This window comes from Acinonyx jubatus, chromosome E4, assembly GCF_027475565.1.
Source record: "Acinonyx jubatus isolate Ajub_Pintada_27869175 chromosome E4, VMU_Ajub_asm_v1.0, whole genome shotgun sequence".
NCBI classification, from domain to species: Eukaryota; Metazoa; Chordata; class Mammalia; order Carnivora; family Felidae; genus Acinonyx; species Acinonyx jubatus.
The window spans coordinates 2,574,658-2,601,057 of record NC_069395.1 but is presented as its reverse complement, the minus strand read 5'-3'; the positions used below and the strand labels follow the sequence as shown (position 1 = coordinate 2,601,057).

General features: G+C 52.5%; 1 protein-coding gene and 1 long non-coding RNA gene across 2 annotated transcripts; both read left to right on the top strand.

Moving 5' to 3' along the window:
• The first annotated feature begins 2,068 nt into the window (after positions 1-2,068).
• Positions 2,069-6,958, top strand: ETV3L (ETS variant transcription factor 3 like). Its single transcript, XM_027048465.2, has 5 exons — positions 2,069-2,788; positions 2,920-3,157; positions 3,330-3,516; positions 3,846-3,966; positions 6,323-6,958. The coding sequence occupies exons 1-5, from the start codon at positions 2,731-2,733 to the stop codon at positions 6,799-6,801; spliced, it is 1,083 nt and encodes a 360-aa protein (XP_026904266.1). The 5' UTR covers positions 2,069-2,730; the 3' UTR covers positions 6,802-6,958.
• Positions 6,959-6,964: 6 nt separating this feature from the next.
• On the top strand, positions 6,965-10,314 carry LOC128312995 (uncharacterized). The gene is made up of 2 exons (XR_008293055.1): positions 6,965-9,876; positions 10,124-10,314. It is a non-coding gene; the product is annotated as an uncharacterized LOC128312995 (long non-coding RNA).
• The last annotated feature ends 16,086 nt before the right edge of the window (positions 10,315-26,400 follow it).

Here is a 26,400-nt window from a genome sequence, read left to right as displayed (position 1 = left end):
GCGAGCTCAGCTCACCACACGGGAGGGAGGGAGCTGGGGGCCCGGGGTGGGGGCTCGGGGGACAGAGCGGGTCACCTCCCCCGGCCTTGGGGTCACCACCACCAGAGCCGCAGGGTAAAATTGGAGCACAAGGAACCGAGATGAAGCACGAAGGCCGCGACCGTCTGAGGGCGGGTCAGCTCCTCGGGGCCCAGGGCAAAAGGGGGGGCTGGAGGGGGGCCGTCAGGAAGGATTTGCCAGCAGCGAGGACTTCCACATCCCCGCCGCAAGCTCCTCAGAGACCCGGGGGTCTTGGCGGGACCCCCACACGCATGGGGGAGACCAGGAAATGGGGAACGGCGGGGACGGGTGGGGCTTGACCTCACCCACTGATGCCACTTGTGGTTTTTGTATTTGGGGTTTTCTCCCTTTGGGGGCCAGAGGCGGGGTGTCGGTCGGTCGGTCGCCTCCCTGGGTGGCGGAATAGCACACATCTTGAATCAAGGTGTTGCTGTCGCTTCCGCTTAAGAGCTGTGTGACCTTGGAGAAGTTCCTCGACCCCTCTGAGCTCCATCTTGTGAGATACTCCCGCGAGCTTTCGGGGCGTGTGGGCTCCCCGGCTGGGGGCGGGGCACACTGAGGACCCCCTCCGTGGTGGGTTCATCATTCTCCTCGCGCCAGATCCTAAAGCTATCCTAAGGTCTCCAATCCTCCAGACCAGGCACTGTGGGGGTCCGGCAGCACTGGGGGGGGGGGTGGGGGGAGGCAGCTGGAGGAGGCTACCGCTCCCTCCACGGAACAGTCTTCCCTTGGGACCTCTCACCCCAGCACCCACCCCCCCATTTCCCAACCCATTTTCCTAAGGTGAGGTGGAAGGGATCCCAACCCGCTTGAGTTTAGACAGGAGGAACTTGTCAACGGACAAGGCGGGGGAGGAGGGTGGGAGACGGGTGGGGGCCTTCTGTTTCGGGGGAGGTCGGGAAAGGGCAAAGTTCCAGAATGTCAGCTGTCAGTTTAGAGGCGGAAGGCTGGGCGGGAAGACCCCAAGCGGCGTGCACCCCTCACCACCATCCACCGGCATTTCCGGAGGTGCCCTCTGCTCCAGCCAGACCGGGCACCCCCAGGAGCACCTGCCCCCAAGGGGCCATTGGTTTGTCGGTTGACCCCCTGGAGCCTTGTCCCCTGGGAAAGGAAAAGCAGGAGACCAGATGACCTCTGGGGCGGGGGTAGGGGTGGAGAGGGCAGGGAGGGTCTCAGCAGCTGAGGTGTCTGACGTCCTGACCCCCAGCAACTCCCGGGGTACCCCGCGGGCTCTCGCTACTCAAAGCAGGGTCCGCAGGCCGGCAACATCGGTGTCACCGAAGAGCTTGTTAGAAATGCAGAGTCTTAGGTACCACCAAGTGCCTCCGAATCAGAATCTGCGTCCTGAAGAGATTCTCGGGATTCTTCCGCCTTGGTGTTTGAGAAGCACTTCTATAGACAGCGGGTTCTAAGTCTCAAGACGACACGGCGTAGGAGCGGGGGCCGTGTGCGAGGGGTGGAGGTGTGGCCGCTGAGCCTGTGTGTCGGGTGGCTTTCCCTTTGTGAGCCTCGTCTGGAAAGTGAGGAGGCCACTCCAGGCAAGCCCTCACATGCCCTCCAGACCTGCCGGCCTAGTAAGTTCTGGCTGAGAGCAGGGCTCACCCCATCCCGACTTCCCCCCTCCCCCCGAGACGGAGCCCGGAGCCAGGTCCTGTAAGCCTCGCCACAGGGTCCTGACCTCACAGGTGACGCCTACCCTGGAGCGGGGCCCACACCCTGCATCTCCCCAGGCCCTGTGGGCGCTCCGCCTCTGGGGTCATCTTCCCTCGGGGACGGGAAGCCAGCCCTCGGCCCGGCCTCAGCTCCATCTGGAAGGTCTGGGACAGGGACAGGTGCTCTCCTCCCGTGGCCTGCATCAGGGAGCTCACCCCCGAGTCCTCTCCCCATCTGGGCCACGCTGGGAACCAGCAAGACCCCTCCTTCCGTGGCGGGGGCCGGGGTTCAGTAACTCCACGGATATTTACAGAGTAGCTGGAGCCCAGGGCCCGTGCTGGGCTGGCCTGGGGCCCCTGACGGCGGGGAGCCACCACTCGGAGGCGAAGACAGACACAAGCACACAGACCCCGTCGACAGCCTCATTCCCACACGCGGATTCCACCGCCAAGCACTTCACCGCCAGGCACCTGCGACGCGCCAGGCGTCTGCTGGGCCAGGGGCTCGCTGGGGACAGAGCAGGAAGACAGAGCAGGAAGCACACACCCCCTGCTCGCCCGACGCCTGCAGCGGGTCCGGCTCCGTAAAGGTATGGGTGTGCGTATCTTCCGCCTGCCCCCGCTCGAGGTTTACGAAGAGCCCACGATTAATCACATTTTCTCTGGTCTTCTCTTGGGGAAAGCTCCAATCCTATTAAAGCCCTGAGAGGAGAGCGCGTCCTGTCTAAATCCCCCAGCGGGGGCAGGCTATAGGACCCTCTGCCTTCCTCTGCATCCATATAAGTGGTCCCAGCCCCAGGTCTGCCCCTGGCCGGGGAGGACGTCCCCAGAGGAGGCCGGGCCCTGCCTTCCGTGTGGGGGAGCTTCCCGCCTGCCACCTGGTCCCCTGCCTCAGGGCCCCTCGTCCTTGTCATCCTCCTCTCTGTCCTCTTTTCTTTCCCTCATTCTTCGCCTCCCTCCTAAGCAGTGACCGGCTCCCCCAGGCCCAGACGCGGCCCTCGCGGCCCCAGAGGCGACCATGCACTGCGGCTGCGGGGCCCAGGGCGTCCCTGTCGCGGGCAGCTCCTGGATCTCAGGTGAGCCTCTGCCAGGCCGCCCGCCCGCCCGCCCTTCGCCCTTCGAGGCCCGGCCGCAGAGGGGCGGCCCCGGGGGGCGGGGTTGCCCCCCTCCCCCCGCAGCGCTGTGGCACTCACGCCCCTCCCCCCAGGCTTGGCCTTCCCGGACTGGGCCTACAAAGCCGAGTCGTCCCCAGGCTCCCGGCAGATCCAGCTGTGGCACTTCATCCTGGAGCTGCTGCAGAAGGAAGAGTTCCGCCACGTCATCGCCTGGCAGCAGGGGGAGTACGGCGAGTTTGTCATCAAGGACCCGGACGAGGTGGCCCGCCTCTGGGGCCGCAGGAAGTGCAAACCGCAGATGAATTACGACAAGCTGAGCCGGGCCCTCAGGTGGGAAGGGGCGGCCAGGCGGCCAGAGAGGTCAGGGCTCAAAGACGGGGCTGTGGGTGCTGGCAGCCCCGCCCCCCCCAGGCTGGTGGGGTGCCCAGGGGCTCCCCAGGCTCGCCGGCCGGGGGGAGGGGCGTGGCCGGCCCAACTGCGTTCTCAACTTCGGAATCCACAGGTATTACTACAACAAGAGGATCCTGCACAAGACCAAAGGCAAAAGGTTCACGTACAAGTTCAACTTCAGCAAGCTGATTGTCGTCAACTACCCTCTGTGGGAGGTGCGGGCACCACCTTGCCCCCTGCTGCTGGGGGCCCCTGCCCTGTTTCAGCCAGCCCTGGTGCCCATGGGCACGCCCGGCGAGGTAGGCACGGAGGCGGCCCCCCCTCCCCTCCGCCCAGGAGGACCCCAGCCCTCCTCTCCGCCTCGGGGGCCCCAGCAGTGGCCAGTGGTTTTCTCCCACTGCTTTCTGGTCCCCCAGCGCCCCCGGGGGGTGGGGCAGGGCCATCACCCTGAAACACCTTCAGGGGGTGCAGCCTGCACCTGGGGGCGAGGGTGGTTCCTGCGGGACCCCTCCAGCGGGAGGACCCCAGGGAAGGGGGCGGGGTCTCAGGGAGGAGTCTGGGCATGAACCGGGGAACACAGGTCGCCGGCCAGCCCACGCCACCCTCACTCCTGCTTCTCCCTCCCCAGCTCCTGCACAGCGCGCTGCTCGCCCGTTGGGCCACAGTGGAGCAGCTGGCCGGGCAGCGGACCCCCCGAGGGCCGCCAGAGGCCTCTGAGGATAAGAAGGGGAGCGGCAGCGGTGCCCCCCGTGAGTGCTCGGGCCCGGGGAGGGCCCAGGGGATTGCAAGTGGGACCCTCCTGGCTGAGCCCATGGGCCAGAGGCTTGAGACAGGGAAAATAAAGTCATTCATTCATTCAACAAACTGAGCCCCAGCTATTCCCTAGGTGTGGGGGCTCAGAGGGGCTGGACGGCCCTCAAGATGCTCAGAGAATGAAGGGAGTAGAGGAGGGACAGTCAGCAAGTGGTGTGGAGAGACTCAGGGAAGCGCCAGGCGCTACGGGAATGCAGAGATGAGCGGGCATCCCGGAGGAGGAGGCCCCTGCCCCCGGTGAGGCAGGTGCAGAAAATGCCCAGGCAGAGGGAATGGCGTGTGCAAGGCAGGGAGTTGTGAGCAAGAGTAGAGGCGCTGAGGGACCCAGTGAGTGGCCGTGGTCAGAGAGTGAGGGGTGGAGCTGGGTTGGAGGGGGCGTGAGGCGGGTACCGGCAGGCTTGGGAGGACCATCTAGGCGGAGGATGACGGGACCAGAACAAAGCACGGGCGGCAGGTGGAGAAGGAGGCTCTGCACAAGGAGGAGGGAGAAGAGCACGGCAAGCAGAGAGAAACAGTGTGTGCAAAGGCCCCGGGGCAGGAAAGAGGGACTAGGAAAGGCCAGCGTGGCAGCACTGGCGATCCCAGGGGGGTGGGTGGAAATGTAGGCAGAGGTCAGCTCTCCCAGGGCTGTAAACAGCGAAGTGACAAAACCAGACTGTCCGTGAGGAAGATCACGGACACGCCTGAGCAGCCGGAGGCTTCACACAGACGGCTCAGACCTGCCCCTCCTCTCCGGGCGACTTCACGGGAGAGAGACCCCGGGCCTTAGCCTTGTCCCCAGAGCCAGGCACCTCTGGGCCCCAGGGTGCAGCCGAGGCTGTGGGCGAGGGTGGCCCAGGGCCTGCTAGGACCCGCTCGGCCACCGGTCTGGCCCCTGGAGAGAGACAGCGCCTGCACGGCACCCCTGTGCTCCTACCCCCACCCCCCTCCTGGCTCCAGAAGTGCCCCACACGGAGCTTTCTCTTTGGGGAACCGCGAGGGGGAAACAGTGTCCCCGGCGAGCCCCAGCTTGGAGTGGGCCGTCTGCACCTCCCTGCCCTCTGTGGGGACACACACACACACACACACACACACACAAGCTGCCTGGCTGAAGTCATCTGAAGGCTGTGCAGGCCCCTCACCCCACCTCCCCTCCGGGCACTGGTGCCAAGAGAGGATGCTTCTGGGTGGAAAAGTAGCCAGGCCTGCGAACCGGAGGCAGAGGCTGCAGGCCCGGTGCTGGGAGTGGCGGTGGGGGGGGGGGGGGGGGGCGCCGACACTCAGACCGTCTCCTTCACCTGCTCCTCAGCCCCCATCTGATGTCCGAGGGCGGACGCAGCCCCAGACCCAGGGAGAAGGGCAGTGACCCCGGGGGACGGCTCGGGGTCACCTTTGCCTCATGCAGGACCCTGTCCACTGGTTTCCCTTCGTGGGTCCGACTTCAGAACCATCGTTCCTTCCGAATACGTCGGGCATGTTAAATAATAACGAATTCGCCTTTCCGGTTTTCATTCACTACAGCCCCACCAATGTGATGATATTACTCTTCTAGTTCGATGATGTGGCCTTGCTAAGAGAGGACTCGAGGGGTCGGAGTTGGGCTTTTGGAAATAAGGACAGTGCCAGGAGGTTGTGCTAGTCGCCCCGAGCCCCGGCCCCCGCCCCGGGGTTTTGGGCGCCGGGTTGCAGGATGCCCGCAGGGCCGGAGGATCTGGAAGGAGGGGCGGAGGGAAGGATCCTGGGGGAGCAGGCCAGGGCCCAGCCGGCCGAGAAGGCGAGGCCGGGCCCCCCACGCGTTGGCCTCCCACTTGACCTTCGCCAGCAGAGGGGCCGGTACAGATGAGGAGACCGGGGCCTGGATTTCAGGGACAAGCTTGGGGCCACAGGCTAGAGCCAGAGCCCTGCGCTACAGAGAGTGCAGACAGGACTCACTGAGTTCCAGCAGTGTCCTCACCCAGTCATCCCACACGCTCGTCCTGAGCTCTTAGGAGGCACCAGGCGGGTCCAGGGGACAGCGATACAGGCACGGTTCCGGCGCGCACAGAGCCGGGGGCGCAGACATTCTGGGGGTAACCACGCTCATCGGGCCAAGGGCCCAGGAGGAGAGGGGCGGGAGCCACAAGGGGGACCCCCAGGCTGACCTGTCTCGCCCCCAGGGAATAGACCCGAAGCAAAGGAAACAGGATGGGGCACAGCAGGGAAAGGAAGTTTCCAGCAAGAGGAAAAGGAAATAGGAAGTAGGTGGAGAAGGGAGATCCCTCCTGACCCTCCCTCCCTCTCTCTCTCTGTCTCTCTGTCTCTCTCTCTCCCCAGGCCTTGGCTCTCTCCCAGCCCCCTGCCAGCTTGGCCCTTGCTGCCTTCTGGGGAGCCCCCGAGAGGAGCTGCTGGGTCTGGCCTCCTTGGCCCCTCCTCTCCTGCCTTCCCTCCCTTCCGACTGGACCCGCCTCTCAGGGCCCTTCCTGCCCCCTGTCCCCCCAGAGCGGCTGATCCCGGGGACCTCCAAGCCAGACACCCTGCTGCCAGGGCCCGGCTGCCCCCCAGCGACCCACCACTTTCCGGGGCTCCCCTTGTTGGCTGGGCTGGGACAGGGGGCCGGCGAGAGGATCCGGCTTTTGCCCCTGAGGCCCCCGGGGCTGGAGGTAAAGCCCTATCCCATGATGGGGGCAAAGGGACGCCTGGACCCCAGGGAGGGCTTCTCCTCAGAGATACACAGACCCAAAGCCGGGGACGAAAGCCCCGTGTCCCCCCATCTGGAGAACTTCAAGGCAGTGTGGCCCTTGGATCCTCCTTAACTGGGGAGAAGAGGGGAAGTGGGGAGTCCCCCAAAGTCCATGCCTCCTCCCGTGTATTTCCTTTCTGGCTTTGCACCTTCCCCGGCCTGGAAACAGGTTTCAATTGCAGGAGGCTTTGAAGGGGAGGAGTTGGACAAAAGGGGGTGGGGGGCATGCCGGGGGATGGGGACTGAGGCAGGGTGACCCTCCCCTCTCCTCCCCTCCCACCAAATTATGAATCAGATTAAGGAGGCATCCTTAACCTCAGCTGTCCTCAAAGGAGACGAGCATACGGATTCTGTCGCCTGAGCGCCCCCAGCCCCACCTGCCCACATGACTGAGAAAGCGAGCATCTGGGGAGCCCCTGCCCCCTCATCCGGGCTGAGGCCCCAGTCTCTCTCCTGCCCCTCCGTGCGCTTCGTCCTCGGCCCTCTGGTCTCTGTGACCCTGGGAGCTCCTGTCTTGCGCGGGCACTTCCTACCAGCCACCATTTCCCCAAGACGCCAGGCAGTGGGGCAGGGAGGACCCGGCCTCCTCAGCTCTGTAATTCTCCCCGCAAATAAAACAACCTTGGCCAACCACGCTCAGCTGACCGTCCCACCGCGTCCCCGCTGCCCTGAGCTGCTGTGGGGCTACACGTCACCCCAGGCTCTCATGGGAGGGGGGGCAGGGGACAGGGTGCTGCCATCATCCCCCAGAGAGAGAAGCTGGCGGACGACGTGGTCTGGAGCCACCTGTGCTGCGTGGGGACCAGCCTCAAGGACAGAACCCGAGCAGAGCGGGGCCTGCCGTGGACCCGTGAGCAGAACCAAGGGGGCAGCGGGTGAAGGGGGCCCTTCGTCTGTCCCCAGCCCTCAGAATGACCAGAGGAGCTGAGGAAGCATGGGGCAGCCAGGGGAGGGGGCCGTGTGAGGGAGGGGCTTTTGCTCAATGAAGGAAAAGCCAACAGGGCAGAATGTTCCAGGAGCCAAGACCAGTGAACCGCATTGCTCTCCTGTCTCTGGGCCACCGATTACAGGTTTAAGACTTGTCTCCACTTCCTGTCTAGGATATGAGGAGGCACAGGGGTTCTCGTGTGTGTGTGTGTGTGTGTGTGTGTGTGTGTGTGTGTGTGTGTGTCTGCACTGGGCTTGGGGGGGTGCGCATTTTGCTTTCTGCCACCTGCTGTCCTTCCTTGCGGCAGATGCGTGGTGGCCTCCAACGGAATGGGGGAGGAGAGGCCCAGAGCAGGGCGGGTCCAGGCCCTCACCCCGGGGAACCCTGGATACAGGCCCGGGGTCTCCCTCCCAGGAGCTTTCGGGGGGTCCGTGAAAACCCGCTTCTCACTTGCTCCCAAGGCGCAGGCCGATCCCCAGCCCAGCGGGAAGGAGGAACCACCAGCCCCGGGCCTGCCCCTCACCCTGCCCGGTTTGGGAGACAAAGCAGGTCTCCTCTGACACAAGGAACCGGCTCGCGCTGTCATGGGGCCTGGGCCCTGTTCAGAGAGGCCACCTCCCCACCCCCCCCGCCCCGCCTCGACAGGGTCCCGTACTGAGGACCCCATGTACCCTCTGCAGGGCACACGGTGGGTGAACCCGGGACACGGCCACAGCGGGTCCAGAGGACATAAACTCCCAGGGCGCGTGCCCTGCTCTGCTCTGCATAAACCATTTTCTCAACCTTGGCAGTGCGGACATTTGGGGCTGCCTCGTCTTCCCTTCTGGAAGCTGTCCTGGGTGTTCCAGGATGCTTAGGACATCCCCGGCCTCCAGCGGCACCCGCCCCCAGCAGACGCAGTGAACTGTCCCCCGGGGGAGGAAACCGTCCCTGGTTGAGGGTGGCTTCAGGGAGTCCAGATGTTCTGGCAAAGCTGGGCCCTGCGCTGTGCCAGCGCAGGAAGTACGAGGGTTCCGTGGTGCGAGAGCGCCCTCTGGTGGCCAGGGCCTCCACCGACGCCCGGCGTCGGGGGAGGACTAGGTGTGAGGTGACGGGGCACCTTGGGGTCTTCTCAGATTAGGGATTCGCAATTTCACATTGTGAAACCCTCCCACTTCAAACCCCCTTGGCTGATCACGGAGGAGCCCCCAAAGGCTCCGCAGGCCTCATGTGACAGCAGACAGCAGGTGAGCAGCTCCTTTGGGACAATCGAGTACAGCCATCAACCCTGGACCTCACGCTCCCTGGCCGCCTGTGGCCGGAAGGGCACAGAGTGGATACTCGGCCCTCCTCCAGCAGCAGCGGGAACCAGGACGAGACACGCAAAGTCAGTGCACCAACCATCCTTCCTCCTGGACGCTCCGTCGCACCAAAAACAGGGACACTCGTGGGTTCGGGCAGGCTGAGGAATCACAAACCCGAGCTTCACGAAGGCTGGACTGTTGGGAGCCGGAAGGGACCTTTGCGAGAGAGGAAGACACCTGCCCCAAGTCACGCGTGTGGAGGGGCCACGTGTAAAACCAAAGTCCCCCAGGTATCAGGGACTGTTCATCCCACCTCACCACAATCACGTGGACTGAGAGCTTAAGACGCCCCCGAATCCCGTAGAAACGAGAGTGTATTACCTACGGAGAAGGAAATTTTACGTCGTTCCTGCGTGATTTTTACTATGGCCGCGGTGGGATTCGACAACAAAAGCGAGTCATTTGCTGCCCTGAGCTGTCAGTGGCGGTGAGGTCCTTCCCTCCCCTCCCCCTCTTCGTCCCTAATGAGGACCCTGCCCAAGAGCGGGGGCAAACGTTCAAGGACCGCGGGTGTTACGTGCACACACACGTGTGCGCGCTCACACGTACGCACACGTACGTACGTACGTAACTCAACAAACGCTGCTTAAACACCTGCTGCGCGCCGAGCACCGTGCTGCCTGTGGCTCGGGTAACCGCCCTGGAGATACTTTCCTCTGTGAACGTCGGAGCCCCGGACGCCAGGGGGGAGCCGAGAAAGGAGGAGGGTCTTCGGGTGAACCGGGGAGGGGACGGGGCCTTGGCAGTCACCGCGGGAGCTCCGAGCGTGGCGTGCCTGAGGGGCAAGCTTCTTCCTAATGTTCGACACCTAATTTAAAGATCAACTTTGTGGGGCGCCCGGGGCACTCGGTCGGTTAAGCGTCCGACTCCGGCTCAGGTCGTGATCTCGCGGTCCGTGAGTTCCAGCCCCGCGTCGGGCTCTGTGCGGACAGCTCGGAGCCTGGAGCCTGTTTCGGATTCTGTGTCTCCCTCTCTCTCTGCCCCTCCCCTGTTCATGCTCTGTCTCTCTCTGTCTCAAAAATGAATAAAACATTAAAAATTAAAAAAAAAAAACTCAAATAAAATAAAATCTTCTAAGGGATGCCTGGGTGGCTCAGTCGGTTAAGCGTCCGACTTTCGCTCAGGTCGTGATCGGCTCAGGTCGTGATCTCGCGGTCCGTGAGTTCGAGCCCCGCGTCGGGCTCTGTGCTGACAGCTCAGAGCCTGGAGCCTGTTTCCGATTCTGTGTCTCCTTCTCTCTGACCCTCCCCCGTTCATGCTCTGTCTCTCTCTGTCTCAAAAATAAATAAACGTTAAAAAAAAAATTTTTTTTAAATACCTAAAAGTAAATCTTAAAGCATTTCTTTTTTTTTAATGACTTTTTTTTTGAGTTATTTACTTATTTCCAGGAAGGGAACGAGCAGGGGAGGGGCAGAGAGAGAATCCCAAGCGGGCGCCACAGTGCCAGCGCAGAGCCCAATGCGGGGGCTCGAACCCACAAATGGTGAGCTCGCGACCTAAGCCGAGATCAAGAGCTGGCGGCTTAACCCGCTGAGCCACCCGGGCGCCCCCGGGAGGCGTTTCTAATCCCCGCACACAGTCAGGCAACATGTGCCAACGGCTTGTAAAGTCACCAAAACACATCCCAAGTCCGTGATCGCTTTTCTGCGTGTTACTTCATAAACAGCTCACCGCGCGCGCTCGGAGCTCACGTTGGCCCGCTCGCCACGGCCGACCGTTGGGTCACGCGGCCCCGGCGTGTATTTAAGCATCAGCCTTTCCCTGGCCTTCTAGGTTGTTCCTCTTTCTTTGCTTTGTAAATACAATGGTTTCAAAACCTTTGTCCCAAGTTGCCTTGGTTTTTTTTTTTTTCTTTTTTGAATTAATTCCTCGAGATACCTCCTCAGGAATGAAATTACTGACTCAAAAACCATGACATTTGAATGGCTTTAGATTCGCACCGCCCAACCGTCCTCAGGAAGGGTTGTAACAGTTTTGAAAGCCACGTCTCCGCACCACTCGCTAGGAACCGTGCTGTGTCTCACGCGAGGCCTACGGCAGCTGGCGGGGGGCGGGGGGATCGTCATCACGCTTCCCGGATGAGAACATCAGGTGTAGACGGGCCAGCCAGCTCAGGGCCGAGCCGGAGTGCACTTGGCAGCGGGCTCCACGGCCCGTGCCGCCCCCCCCCCCCCCCCACCAGGCCAGCCGAGAGTGTCAACTCAACTGCAAAGGACGGGCTCTCCCCGACGGGGCCCACCCGTCTCAGCGAGAGAAGTCTGTTCCATCTCTGCCGTCGTCTTCGGTGGGTCTTCAGTCAACGGTGAGGGCAATGGAACATTTGACCGCTGTCTCGCTGTTTTTAATCTGTACGAATACAATATCTAAAAGACGCTTTAGGGGCGCCCGGCTGGCTCTGTCGGTGGAGCGTTGGACTCTTGATCTCCGGGTTGTGTGAGCCCCACACTGGGTGTGGAGATGACTTAAGAATAAAATCTTTTTGGGGGGCGCTTGGTGTGGCTCAGTCGGTTAAGTGTCCTACTTCGGCCTAGGTCATGATCTCGCCGTTCCTGAGTTTGAGCCCCAAGTCAGGCTCTGTGGGGACAGCTCGGCTGTGTTCTGCCCCTCCCCGGCTCATGCTCTCTCCCTCTCCGTCTCAAAAATGAATGAAACGTTAAAAATTAAAAAAAAAAAACTCAAATAAAAGAAAATCTTCCAAGGGATGCCTGGGTGGCTCAGTCGGTTAAGCGTCTGACTTCGGCTCAGGTCACGATCTCACAGTTCGTGAGTTCGAGCCCCGTGTTGGGCTCTGTGCCGACGGCTCAGAGCCTGGAGCCTGTTTCAGATTCTGGGTCTCCCTCTCTCTGCCCCGCCCCCAACTGTGCTCTCTTGCTCGTGTGCGCGCGCGCGCTCTCTCTGTCTCACTCAAAAATGAATAAACGTTAAAAAATTAAAACAATAAAAAATTAAAATATAAAAAGAAGCCCTCCCTTTATGGGGCTGAGAGCTGTCGTTTCCATTTGAAATGTTAACACAACAGCTACTGGGCACTCTTTGTTTTTCTTTCAGGGCCCGGTGCTTCTGGCCTCAGCCCCTGGGTCCTGCGGTTGGGCCAGAGGTTTTGCCTCCCAGCAGGTGAGCCCCAAACAGCCCTCCTCAAGGGAGTGGGGGGCGGGGGTGGGTAGCAGTCCAGCCATCCCAGGTCCCCAGGCATCGGGTGGCTGAGTCACCAGAACAGCAAAGCCGGCGTATCAAGGCCTGTGCGGCCATCCCGTCCCACTCACCCCTACTCCCCTGCTGAGGGCTGATGGAGAGACCCCTGCGCCGGCAGGGACCCCGGCCCACCCCACCTCTTCCGGAGCTCCCAGGCCGGCGGCAGCGGCTCCCTAACGCCTCACTCTCTCCCATCCCACCCGGTCGTCCTCCATCCCCCAGGTGCTCCAGGTCGTCCTCTGTCCTCCAGGTGCTCCGGGTGGTCCTCTGCCCTTCCTGCCAGACCCTCCCTTCCCTTCCCGCTGACTCCTTCCCCCAGTCTCCCCAGCGACACGGCTCCCCCCACCTCCCTGCCACCTTCACGGCCAGGCAGTACCATCCCTTTGGGCAAATCTCCTCAGTGACGGGGCCACGCCTGAGAAGCACGCAGCTCAGGAGTCCACGGCTGTGTCCAGAAAGGGGTGGGGCTGCGTTTTTTCCGTGACTTCCTTATTCCATTGCAACCAGTGATCACACTTTGGTCCTTATCTTGTTCAGCCTCTCCCTGCATCCACCACCCTTGACGACTTTTATTCCATTAGTTGCCAAGATCGACCCCTCCCCAGGTCTCCCTCCCATCCCTAAGATGTTCCTTTTCTTAAAAAAACATTTTTTTTAATGTTTATTTTTAAGAGACAGAGAAACAGAGCATGAGCAGGGGAGGGACAGAGAGAGAAGGAGACACAGAATCCGAAGCAGGATCCAGGCACAGAGCCCGATGCGGGGCTCGAACTCACGAAGCGCAAGATCATGACCTGAGCCGAAGTCGGACGCTTAACCAACTGAGCCACCCAGGCGCCCCAGTAAGATGTACCTTTTCAAACTCCATTCTGGGGTCCCCTATACACACCCACCTCCAGGGCTCTCCACGGACCCCGCCACAGCCCTGCTAAACCTGCCCTTGATTCCTGGGTGGTTTCAGTTCTGTCCTGTCTCCCCGCCTTGGCTGCCACCTAAATGCTGACCGTGCCCACGTCTGCACAGCCAGCCATACCTCTGACCCGAGCTCCAGGCTCATCGGTCCGCCTGCCCACTGCCTGGACGTCCCACAGGCACCTCGAATGTGTCATGTCCCAAGTGGAGCTCTCTGTCCCAATATCCAGGGCTGCCTCTCACGCCCCTTGCCTTTCTGTTTCTTGCTTTAGTTAATGGCACCACAAAATATCCACTTACACCCAGGGAGAAGCTCGAGGGTCAGGCTGTCCTGCCTTTCCCCTCACCTCCTATACCCTTTCAGTCATCAGGGCCTACCAGTTTACCAGTTTTCCCTCCTAAACATTTCTCGAATCTATCCTTTTCTGGATAATCCTACGCTGACCTGGTTAGGCTCTGACCAGCCCATAGAAAGACCACCCTGCACATCCCATACATTTCTGTTCAAAATGCCGATCTGACCACGTGACTTAAAACCCTTCTGTGGCTCTCCTGAAAGGAAAAAAAAAAGTCCTCTGTGCCCCCAGTGATGGTAATTTATCTGTACAATAATGTCATCTAAAGAGACAGAGACGTGGGAATGCAAACTGGTGCAGCCAGTTTGGACAACAGGATGGAGGTTCCTCAAAAAAACTAAAAATAGAACTACCCCACGACCCAGCAATTGCACTGCTAGGCATTTCTCCACGGGATACAGGTGGGCTGTTTCGAAGGGACACACGCACCCCCACGTTTACAGCAGCACTGTCGACAACAGCCAAAGGACGGAAAGAGCCCAAATGTCCATCGAAGGATGAATGGATAAAGAAGATGTGGTCTATATATACAAGGGAGTATTACTCGGCAATCAAAAAGAATGACATCTTGCCATTTGCAGCTACGTGGATGGAACTGGAGGCTATGATGCTAAGTGAAATTAGTCAGAGAAAGACAAAAATCATAGGACTTCACTCATGGGAGGACTTTAAGAGACAAAACAGATGAACATAAGGGAAGGGAAAAAAATAATATAAAAACAGGGAGGGGGACAAAACAGAAGAGACTCATAAATATGGAGAACAAACTGAGGGTTACTGGAGGGGGTGTTGGGGGGGATGGGCTAAATGGGGGAGGGGCACTAAGGAATCTACTCCTGAAATCATTGTTGCACTATATGCTAATTTGGATGTAAATTTAAAAAAATAAAAAATAAAACAAGTTTTAAAAAAAGAGGTAGAGGGGTGCCTGGGTGGCACAGTCGGTTAACCGTCCGACTTCAGCCAGGTCACGATCTCGCGGTCCATGAGTTCGAGCCCCGCGTCGGGCTCTGGGCTGATGGCTCAGAGCCTGGAGCCTGTTTCCGATTCTGTGTCTCCCTCTCTCTCTGCCCCTCCCCCGTTCATGCTCTGTCTCTCTCTGTCCCAAAAATAAATAAAAACGTTGAAAAAAAATTAAAAAACAAAAAAGAGGTAGAGACAGCTAGTTGTAAATATATATTTATGGCACATCCAACTATAAAAGATCTGGCAATTTACCAATCAAATGGAAACAAAATTAGCAAGCCAATACGTATTTTACTAATAACATTTTTTTTTAAGTTTAGTTTATTTTGAGAGAGGAAGAGAGTGCAAACAGGGGAGGGGGAAAGAGAGAAAGAGAGAGCGAGAATCTCAAACAGGCTTGGCACTATAAGCGTGGAGACTGACGTGGGGCTCAAACCCACCAACTGCGAGATCGTGACCTGAGCCGAAATCAAGAATCAGATGCCTAACTGCCTGAACTGCCCAGGCACTCCTTTATTTTACTAGTAACATTAATTTATTGCAACAGATGGTATTTACTGAAACCGATGACTGCACAAAGCATGACCCTCCAGCGCAAGTTCCCCGGTGTTTGGCAGGCGTGTGACAACTCACCTCTGCCGCCACTCTCCGTTAGAACTTCTGCTAACCCCCTCTTCACGCCACCTGGAGGGAAGAACCAAGTCCTCTATTCTCTGTTCGGTGGCTGACACCATTAAAGCGGCGCTCCTCAGCACCAACTCATCATAAACACAAAGGCAAATGCAAACACTGAAACCAATTGGCAACGTTAAGTCATAGAGCGCCTCCCGGATAATCCAAAACATGATTAGCTCCTTTGTTATCTTATCACTAAAAGTAAGACCCAAAAGTTAACCTTTCCGCAGAAGTTTCATGGACTTTGGGTTGAAACCTACAGAACCGAGTCAGAGTTCCAGAAAGAGCCAGGAGCTCCCCACTGCACCTGACACAAACACTCAGAGCCACGTCTGTAGCCATTCCCCGCCATCCACTTGACATCCCAGTGGAAACAAATTGCTTGCGCCTCTGGGCTTTGCATGCCTCCTCATCCCCCTGACTGAAAGGCCCTGTTTTGCCCACTTCTGAAGCTAACTCCTCCTCATCTTTTAGAATTTCACTCAGAAGCTCATCCTGAACCCTCAGGTGGGATCCAACAGGATTTGTCCGAGCTTGCCCCCGGACCAGGCAGCATGGAAACACGGCCACCAGACTAAACCCCAGGATCCCTGCAGCAGTGGAGGGAAGCCCTCACCATGGCTGAGCCGTACAGCTTGCCGCGATGATTGTTTGTGACCTTGGACGTGCCATTTCACCACCTAGGACCTCAGCTGCCCCATCTGCGACGCAGGAACAATACAGATAAACTGGCACGGGTGAAAAGTATAGGCAAACTTGATGCGGCCTGGGCTCAAAGCAAAATATTAGAAGCAACCCAATGTCCACAAATTACACAGATTAGGGCACATCCATAGAATGGAATCTCATGCACAGACAGAAAGAGGAAGCTCTCTGTGTACGGATGTGGAAACACCTCTGAGATTTGTATTGGGAGGGAGTAGGGACATAGCAGTGTCCGTGGGATGTTATCATTTGTCTGTGAAAGGGGGGAGGGAATGCATATTCACATTTTCTTGCTTCTGCACTAAAATGTCCGGAAAGGTAGACAAGAACTAATCACAGAGGTTACCGTTAGTGAGAAGGAAGTGGGTGGGTGGAGGGCACAGGTGACAGATTTTTCACCGCACAGACTTTATGTTCATGATTTTAAAGTTTCTTTCTTTATTTTGAGAGAGAGAGAGCGCGCGGGGGATGGGCAGAGAGAGAGGGAGACAGAGTCCCAAGCAGGCTTCATGCGGTCAGCACAGAGCCCACATCGGGGCTCGATCCCACCGACCGCGAGATCATGACCTGAGCCAAAACCTAGAGTCAGACGCCCCACCAACCGAGCCACCCAGGCGCCCCACGTTTATGATTTTTAAACTACAAGATTGTTATTAGTTATATAAAAAGTAAATGAATTGAAGAGCAAACGGTAATATTGCTGCCATGGCCACATCTCGGGATCAAGTGGGGAAACCAAACAAAATCTGCAAAAGCACGTGCCGTGGTCGTAAAGCGTGGAGCAACGGCAGCATTTTTGTGGTGAAGTTACTACCCTCCGGGGTCACATGCCTGCCCTTGTCTATCCCTGCACCCCTCCCGCCACACTCACCGGGAGGACCAAGCTACCACGTGACAGAGGGACGTGGGGAGGCTGCAATTCAGGAAAGGACAGCTGGGCACATGATCTCGTGCCTGCTTGTATTATGGCGGGTCCCACGTGCAAACCCTCCCCCCCAAGAGCCTTCCTCCCACCCTCCCTTCCCACAGCTCAGTCCCAGCCAGACCTTCTCGTGGGCCCCCGCACAATCGTGACCTTCCTTACTCAGTTGGACGTTCTCCCAGGAGCCTCAAGGTCACCAAACAGCAGGTCCCCACAGAGATACTGGGTGCTGAGTCCTGAGATCCTGGGTGAGCTAGCTCAGGGTGAGTCACTTCGGATGGGCTTCCCGCCTCTTCTCCCTCTTGCTTCAAAGAAACTGGAAGGGTGAGGGCGCCTGGCTGGCTCAGAGCACATGACTCTTGATCTCAGGGTCATGAGTTTGAGCTCCATGTTGGGTGTAGAGATTACTTAAAACTTAAAAAAAAAAAAAAACAGAACTGGAAGGGAAGAATGCCAACATTGGCTTTTGGAGAGCAGGCAGGTGCCATGCAAATAACACCCCAGCAATGCCCACAGGAAGGGTCTTCTGTGAAATCCTACGCTGAGTCCTACTTGGTTCAAGGAATGGCCGGAAAGACCCTAATCACGAAATGATTAGACACATGGATTTTGGTCATGTGTCTATTCATTCAACAAATATTTACTGAGTGCCTACTAAGTGCCAGGTGCTGGGCTAGATAATGGCATGCTGGTAAACAGGCTGTCCAAAAACAAAAATTAAAAGGCCCTGATTTTTTTTTTTTTTTTGAGTAGGTTCCGCACCCAATGGGGGGCTCGAAGTCATGACCTCAAGATCAAGAGTCACATGTTCCACCAAATGAGCCTGCCAGACACCCCAAAAAAAGCCCCAATTTAGAGCATCTGTCAACTACCGTGGTGTGAATACTCCCACTATGGTCCATTATCAGCTGTAGGACGTCACTGAATGTGGAACTGGGAGGAGAGAGGCACAACCGGTCCTCGTCGGCACAGGCTGGCTGCAGCACGCCACCAGACGATGAGCAAAACACACAGACTCTACCTTCATGAGCACGTGGCATAATTACTAACGTTTCCTGAGTGTTCGCTGTGCGCCAGGTAATATTCTAATAGCTTCATCATTATAAACCGTTAAGTTGTCACGACAAACCCTATATGGCGAGTTTTATCATCGGATAACAGGAAACTGCACACATAATCTCGAAGTGGGAAGCCAACAGACAGGGTACTGGAATCAACTATCGACAAGGGGGCAGGGGCAGGATATGATGACCAGGGCAGAATCTCTCCCCGCCTGGGTACCTTAATGAATAAGCACAGGAGGGCGGCATGCTACCCTGTTCACCCATCCCGCTGGTTAAACCACTGAAATTTGGGGATGCTTATGCTAGCTAGAATCATCCTGGGACAAATATTTTCAGTTGGTGGCAAGTATTTGTTGTATTTGTCACACGGAGGACATCATTCCACGGCTTTCTGATTTCCATGGTTGAACGTTGAGAAGTCGGCTATCAGTATAAATGTTGCCACTTTTACAGACAGCGGGGTTTTTCTCTAATCCCTTAAAAACATCTTCCTGTGCAATGATTTTAATAGGCATCTCTAACATACAAAGAATAGGGGCGCCTAGGTGGTTCAGTCGGGTAAGCCTCTGGCTCTTGGTTCCAGCTCAGGTCCTGATCTCATGGCTCGTGGCATCAGGTTCTGGGTTGACAGCTTGGAGCCTGCTTAGGAGTCTCTCTCCCTCTCTCTCTCTCTCTCTCTCTCTCTCCCTCCCACTCTCTCTGCCCCTCCCCCACTCAGTGCTCTCTGTCTCTCTCAAAATAAGTAAATAAAAACATTAAAAATAAATAAATAAAACACCAGAGATAACTATTTTTAACATAACCACAATACCATTATCATATCAATAGTATTAGCAACAGTATTACTAGTGTATCACTCAATAATTCCTAATATCCAGTGATCTAATGTCTAAATTGAATCACAAACGCCATATGCTTTTTTAAACGTTTTAGCAATTTGTTTGTTTGAATCAGTATCCATAAGGCCCACATATTACTATTGCTTGGTTTGATTTTTAAAATCTCATAATCTATAGGTTCCCCATACACACACACATACAAACACATACAAAATCTATATATAAGATACAGATTTTATATATATATATATATATATATACATATATATGTGTAGATATATATACTTTGATATATTTCATCAGTTTCTGTGGTTTTCCTCAAATAGATTTGGTATATACTTTGTTAGATTTTTTTGTTTTTGTTTTTTTATTTTTTTAAGTAGGCTCCACACCCAATATGGGGCTCAAACTCACAACCCTGAGCCCAAGAGTCACATGCTCCACTGACGGAACCAGCCAGCTGTCCCTATTTTGTTAGATTTATACTTAAGTATCTCATTTTGGGGAGTGCTACTTGAAATGGTAATGTGTTTTTAATTTCAGATTTCACTAGTTCATCGCCAATACATCGAAAAGCAATTGACTTTTGCATATTAGCCTCATTTTCTGCAACTTTTCTCTAATCTCTTATTTACAGGAATTTTTTGTTGACTCTGATTTTCTACATAGATGATCATGTCATCTACAAAGTTTTATTTACCTCTTCCCAATCTGTATCCTTTTTACTTCTTTTTCTTATCTTATTACATTAGCTAGCATTTCCAGTATAATATTGAAAAGGAGTGGTGAGAGGAGACATCCTTGTCATGTTATTGATCTTAGTGGGAAAACTTCGAGTTTCTCACCAAAAGTATGATGTTAGCTATAGGATTTTTGGAGATGTTCTTTTATCGAGTTGAGGAAGTTCTCTATTCCTAGATTGTTAAGAGGTTGTTTTTTTTTTTTTTTTATCATGAATGGTTGTTACATTCATGTCAAATGTTTTTTTCTACACCTATTGATATGATCATATAATTTTTCTTCTTTAGGCTGCTGATATGATGGATCACATTAATTGATTTTTGAATGTTGAATCAGACTACCATGCCTGATATAAATCCCACCTGGCTGCAGTGTATAATTCTTTGTATACATTGTTGAATTTGATTTGCTAACATTTTGTTGAGGATTTTTGTATTTATGTTTATGAAAGACATTGGTCTGTAGTTTCCTAATAATGCGTGTGGTTTTGTTATTAGGATAAGACTGGCCTCATAGAATGAGTTACAAAGTATTTCCTCTCCTTCTGTCTTCTGGAAAAGATTGAAGAGAATTGGTAATAATTTTTTTCATAAATGTTTGGTAAAATACCAGTCGGCAAATCTGTGCCTGGTGCTTCCTGTTCTTAAGGGTTATTAATTATTAGTTCAAAAACATTTTTTTAAGATACAGGCCTATTCAGATGGCTTCTTCTTGTATGAGTTTTGGCAGACTGTGCTTTTGAAGGAGTTTGTCCATTTTATCTAAGTTATCAAGTATGTGGGCATATAGCCGTTCATAATATTCCTTCGTTATCCTTTTAATATCCATGGGTTCTGTAGTGATGCCCTTTTTTTATTTCTGATATTAGTAACTTGTGTTTTTCTTAGTTAGCCTGGCTAAGAGCTCATCAATTCTGTTGAGCATCTCAAAGAACCAGATTTGGTTTTGTTTATTTTCTCTACTGATTTCCTATTTTCAATTTCATCGATTTCTGCTCTAATTTTTATTATTTTTTATCTTCTGCTCACTTTTGGCTTAATTTGCTCTACTTTTTCTACTTTCCTAAGGAGGAAACTTAGATAATTGATTTTAGATCTTTCTTCTTTTCCAAAAAATGTATTCAATGCTATAAATTTCTCTTTAAGCACTGTTTTTACTGGATCCCACAAATTTTAATACACTGGGGTTTTTTTTTTAATTTAATCAGAATATTTTAAAATTTAGCTTGAGATTTCTTCTTTGATCTGTTGTTTGGAAGTATACCATTACATTTCCAAGTATTTGGGGATTTCTAGCTATCTGTCAATTATTGATTTCTAATTTAATTTCATTGGGGTCTAAGAGCAAACACTGTATGATTTCTACTCTTTAAAAACTTGTTAAAGGGTGTCTTATGGCCCAGAATGGGGTCTACCTTGGTGAATGTCTCATGTGAGCTTGAGAAGAATGTGGTACCTGCTGTTGCTGGATGAAGGGGTCTGTAGATGTCCATTATATCCAGCTGATTGATGGTGCTGCTGAGCTCAACTCTGTCCTTACTGATTTTACGCCTGCCGGATCTGTCCATTTGTGACAGAGGAGTGTTAAAGTCTTCAACTATAATACTGAATTAATATATCTCTCTTCACAGTTGCATCAGTTTTTGCCTTACATATTTTGATATTCTGTTTCAGATGCACACACATAGGATTGTCATGGCTTCTTGGAATATGGACTCCTTTATCATTACATAATGCCCCTCTTCATCTCTGATAACTTTCCTTGATCTGACGTCTGCTTTGTCTGAAATTAATGTAGCCACTTCTACTTTTTTTTGAGTAGCATACCTTTTCCTGTCTTTTTTTTTTAACACAAAGATTGAGTTTGTAGTTAAAAACTTTCCCACAAAGAAAATTCCAGGTCCAAATGGCTTCACCGGGGTATTCTATAAAACATTTAAAGAAGAAATAATGCCAATTCCACACAAACCCTTTCAGAAAATTGAAGAGGAAGAAATTCTTTCCAACTTGTTCTACAAAGCCAGCATGACTCAAAACCAGATGGGGCGTCACAAGAAAAGAAAGTGACAGACTAATATCTTTCATGAACATAGATGTAACAATTCTTAACGAAATGTTAGCAAATCAAATCAAATCATAAAGAAAAGGTTAACATCACAACCAGGTGGGGTGTATCCCAGAAATTCCAGGCTGGTTCAACGTTGAAAATCTACAATATCAAACAACTAAAAAAGAAAAACCATATGATCATCTCAGTCAATCCAGAAAAAAAAAATTGATAAAATAACGAACATCTATCTATTCTTGATTTTAAAACAAAACAAAACAGAAACAAAAAACAAACAAAAGCAACTCTCAGCACACTAGGAATAAATGGGGACGTCCACAGTCTGATAGAAGAGCACCTAGGAAAAACCTACAAGATAACATCATATTTAATGGTGTAAAATCAATTTGCTTTCCTCCAAAGATCAGAAACAAGACAGGAATGCATGCTCTCACTAGTTCTATCAACTTTGTTCTGGAGGTTCTAGCTAGTGCTGTAAGACAAGAAAAAGGAAATGAAAGGAATGCATACTGGAAAGGAAGGAGGAAAATTGTCTTTATTCTCAAACAACATGCTCATCCATACAGAAAATCTTATGGAATCTACAAAACACCTACTAGAACGAATGAGTGGTTTTAGCAAGATTGTAAGATAAGATCAATACATACAAAAATTACTATAGATCCATGTACTAGCAGTAAGCAATTTGAAATTGAAATTTTAGGGACACCTGGCTGGCTCAGTCGGAGAAGCATGTGACTCTTGATCTTGGGGTCATGAGTTCAAGCCCTACGTTGGGTGCAGAGATTACTTAAATAAATAAAACTTAAAAGAAAAGAAAGAAACCTAAGAGAAAAAAGAAAAGTCCCATTCAGCAATAAACTGATGTACTCAACAATATAGATGAGCCTGAAAATATGCTGAGTAAAAGAAGTCATGCAGAAAAGAATACATACTGTATGATTTCATTTCTATAAATTCTAAAAGATGCAAACTAATCTACTGGGGCAAAAAGCAGATCCCAGATTGCCCAGGAGCTCGGAGGGGTGGGGGGTGGGGGTCCAGTGGGAAGGAGCCGCAGGCAAGAATCAGAAATGAACAAAAAGTAACCTTAGAGGTAATCAACATACTCATTACCCTGACTGTGGTGATTGTTTCATGGGTGTGTAAGTGTCAAAACCCCTCAAGTCGCACATTTTAAATATGAAAAATTGATTATATGTCAGCAATTTCTTTTTTAAATTTAAGAACATTTTCAGTTTTTAAAGCAAGCTTCGGGCGGTTTTTAAAAAATTATCTTCCCCTTGGCCTCTCACCTTTTTTTGTAGCTCACTTTTGATCCTGGGAACTTTTCCTTATTCAGAGGGAAAAAATAACACACGTACACAGCCAGCTTCCCGAAATATTAGCCTTCAATCTAAAACTGGTTTTCTTTCACACATTTTCCTTTACAATGTATCTTGGCACCTTCCCTGCTATTCAGTTCGTCTCAGCTACCAGAGGTGTTGGTGGGAGAGAGTTGGTTTCTAAGGTAACCACAGACAGTAAGGTACCAAGCTTGGGAGGCTGGAGTGCACACCCAGAGGTGACCCCCCCCCCCCCCGCCAGGCAGCACAGACCTCCCCTCAGTGGGAGTTAAGGTGAGAAGCCCCTTCTGCACTAAATGCCTTGAGATCTTCAGAAACCATGAAGGGCCGAACTTCTGGGGGTGGCATCTCAAGGCATCAAGGGACAGTAGAAAGGGAGACACAGAACTGAGAGCAGGAAGGTGAGATCTGCTGGTCACCGCCCTGTGGGAAAGAGGACCGTGCAGACAGACCCGGACTTCCAGCACCACCCTCGCCAGTGTCCCCGCAGTAAGCCTGCACCCTTCTAATCTTCTGAGAACCTCCTGCCTCCGCACCGTTCTTTGGTTTCATCTTTTCCTCCAGTGCTGGCACCGTGCCTACAACATTGAGGGGGTGTGGTTGACAGTTAAGCACAGACTCCGGAGACAGACAGCCTGGGTTCCCAGCTCTGTGACCCTAAGCAAGTCATTCAACCTCTCTGGGCCTCAGATTCCCATCTGAAAAGAAGGGGTAACGGTAAGCACCTCAAAAGGTTGCTTGAGAGGATCTAATGGTTAATGTTGACAGTCTGTTTAGAATGGTATTCACACAGCAAGCACTGTATATGTGTGGGGTATGGTTATCACTTCATATTAAAATGTGATCGGGAACTCAACAGGTTGAACGAACAGAATACTGAGTGTTCAAAGGGGGTGTATAACACGGGTTGACTACTGGTTATCCTGTCTACCCAAAAGCATTCTAGAGAAATCTAAATCAGCCAGAAAATAAGTCTCCACCTTAGGGCTAAACAACACCTTAACTAAGCCAGCCTTTCCACATCCCCTTCCCAGTGGAGAAAGGCTACAAAGAAGGATAAAGGATCTCCAATAAACAGTGGCACTGGGGCCTTCAGTGGTGATGTTGTATTCAGAAAGAGAATGGCTGAAACCTGGAGTGACCCGGCTGTCACTCTCTAGGACACACCTGCTTTGGTCTGGGGATGTCTGCCTGTGAATGAGAAGCTGTTTCTCTAGAACTCACTCCGAACCATTCGGGGCTCCGTATCACTACTCTCCCTGCGCTACTCAGTCAAGCGTTAAGTTTCTAGAATCCCTCCCCGCAAATAGGAGCCGCCCATACCTGTGTTTTCCTCTGCTTCTCACGCCTAAATATGAGGAAGTATGAATTCTAGCTTCAATTTATCAAATTAATGAAACTTCTTGCTGACCACCTACAACCTGTCTGTGCCCTTCCTAGTTTCCTTAAGTATAAATGAACGAAAGCAGCATAACAACGAACGCCCTCCCCACCCCACAGGATGTTGGACAGAGGAAAGGATTCATTTATTTTTTTTTAATTTTTTTTTTAACGTTTATTTATTTTTGAGACAGAGAGAGACCCAGCATGAACGGGGGAGGGGCAGAGAGAGAGGGAGACACAGAATCGGAAGCAGGCTCCAGGCTCTGAGCCATCAGCCCAGAGCCTGACGCGGGGCTCGAACTCACGGACCGCGAGATCGTGACCTGAGCTGAAGTCGGATGCTTAACCGACTGAGCCACCCAGGTGCCCCAAGGATTCATTTATTAATAGAGTTCTGGGGGGGGGGAGTTAAAAGGACCACGTCAACTCAAGACATCGCTTCTTAATGTCTATTTTGATTTTTCTGTCCAGCACGCTACAGTTTACAGAGCCCATGCTTGAACTTACTCTATCCTTACGACCTGCAAACAGCAGTCCCAGAGCTGAAAAGGGACACAGTCCCCCAAAAAACTCAGTTCTTTGGACTCCTAGTCTAGTGCTCTTTCCATTAACCAGCCGCTGCTTCCAGATCCCCTACAACGCAGTCTGTCTTGGGTCTAATCTAGGTCTTGTTTCTAAACCAAGAGTTGCAATTCACTTAAGTGGCCAGCTAACTTGAAGGAACTCTCTTCTGCTGAAGCCCCCCCCCCCTTCCCCATAGACTTCAAAGTGGAGTGTACCAAGAGATGCTCAGGTGTGCAAGAGGAAAACGTCTAAGAGTGCATGCACAGTAGTATTTAACTGTAGCAAACACAATTGTCTAAGCTTTACTAAAACCTGTCTTTAACACAGGGATCGACCTAGAGCTCTCTCTGGGCAGCGTGTCGGATGTTTCCAGGAACGAACAGTAATGCCACCCACAGCTTAGACCTCCATTTTCTCCACCGCGTAACGCCATCCGCCAGACAAAAACAGGCCTATTAATTGCTACAAACTTGACAATTCTTAGGAAAGACACGGAGAATGACCATGAAAATCCTTGTTCTGCAGAGATTCACTGGTTATCTCCAGAGAAAGGCCCCACAAGAGATACTGAACACAGAAGATATACCCGTTTTTATGTGACAGCGAGCGTCCTATGCTGAGGACTGGCCGGCAAGAGTGGACTAACACTTGTGTTCCGAACCAAACAACGACAACAAAAAATCCACTTAATCTGTTCCTTCAAAGTGAACAGGGCAGTCTATTAATGAGTGAGAAAGGCATTGCTTTGCTAAAGAACGTCATGCATATGGGGAAAGCATTTTGAAAATGCACGACTACATATGGGTCCAACACTGTGATTTTTAAAATTTACTTATCGGGGAGCTTGAGTGGCACAGTCAGTCAAGTGTCTGACTCTTTATTTTGGCTCAGGTCATGATCTCAGAGTCCTGCAAAAGAGGCCGCGTCAGGCTCTATGCTGAGCACAGAACCTGCTTGGGATTGTCTCTCTCCCTCTCTCTGCCCCTCCCCCACGAACATGCACTCACATTCTCTCTCTGTCTCTCAAAATAAATAAATAAACATAAAACAATAAAATTTATCAAAAACAATGTGCTACCTGTAAAACATATACATATATACACATATATATATATGCACACATATATATATATTTTTTAAATCAAGTAAACCCTATGCCCAATGTGGGGCTCAAACTCATGACCCCGATGTCAAGAGCTGCATGGTCTACCTAGTGAGCCAGCCAGGCACCCCGTCACCTGTAAAACTTTTGTCTGCACGCTTGAAAAACTAAGAAACAGAATTTTAAAATCTGTTTTAAAAACCTAAATGAACTTTCTTAGTAGGTTTGGACCCATTTGTTAAAAATACAAAACGCAGTACCTTTCAATCAAATACCAACCAACTCATTGACTTAAAATGTACATTTGCTGACTGGATTTCAATGAAAACCTTTGTATCGTGGTGAACGGACTGGAAAATGGGTCCTAATTTAATAAATGCAACCAAGGATGCTCTTCCTCTATTTTAATCTACCTCTTTGACAACTATCTCTTCCAGTTATGACAGCCAATACCTTTCACCAAAAAAGTATGATTTTAAAAATGCACTTCATCTTTATTTCGGTCTTCGCGTATTCCTACTCTAGGGCATGTTTTATAGGGTATGTAATAAAATGGCATGTACACCA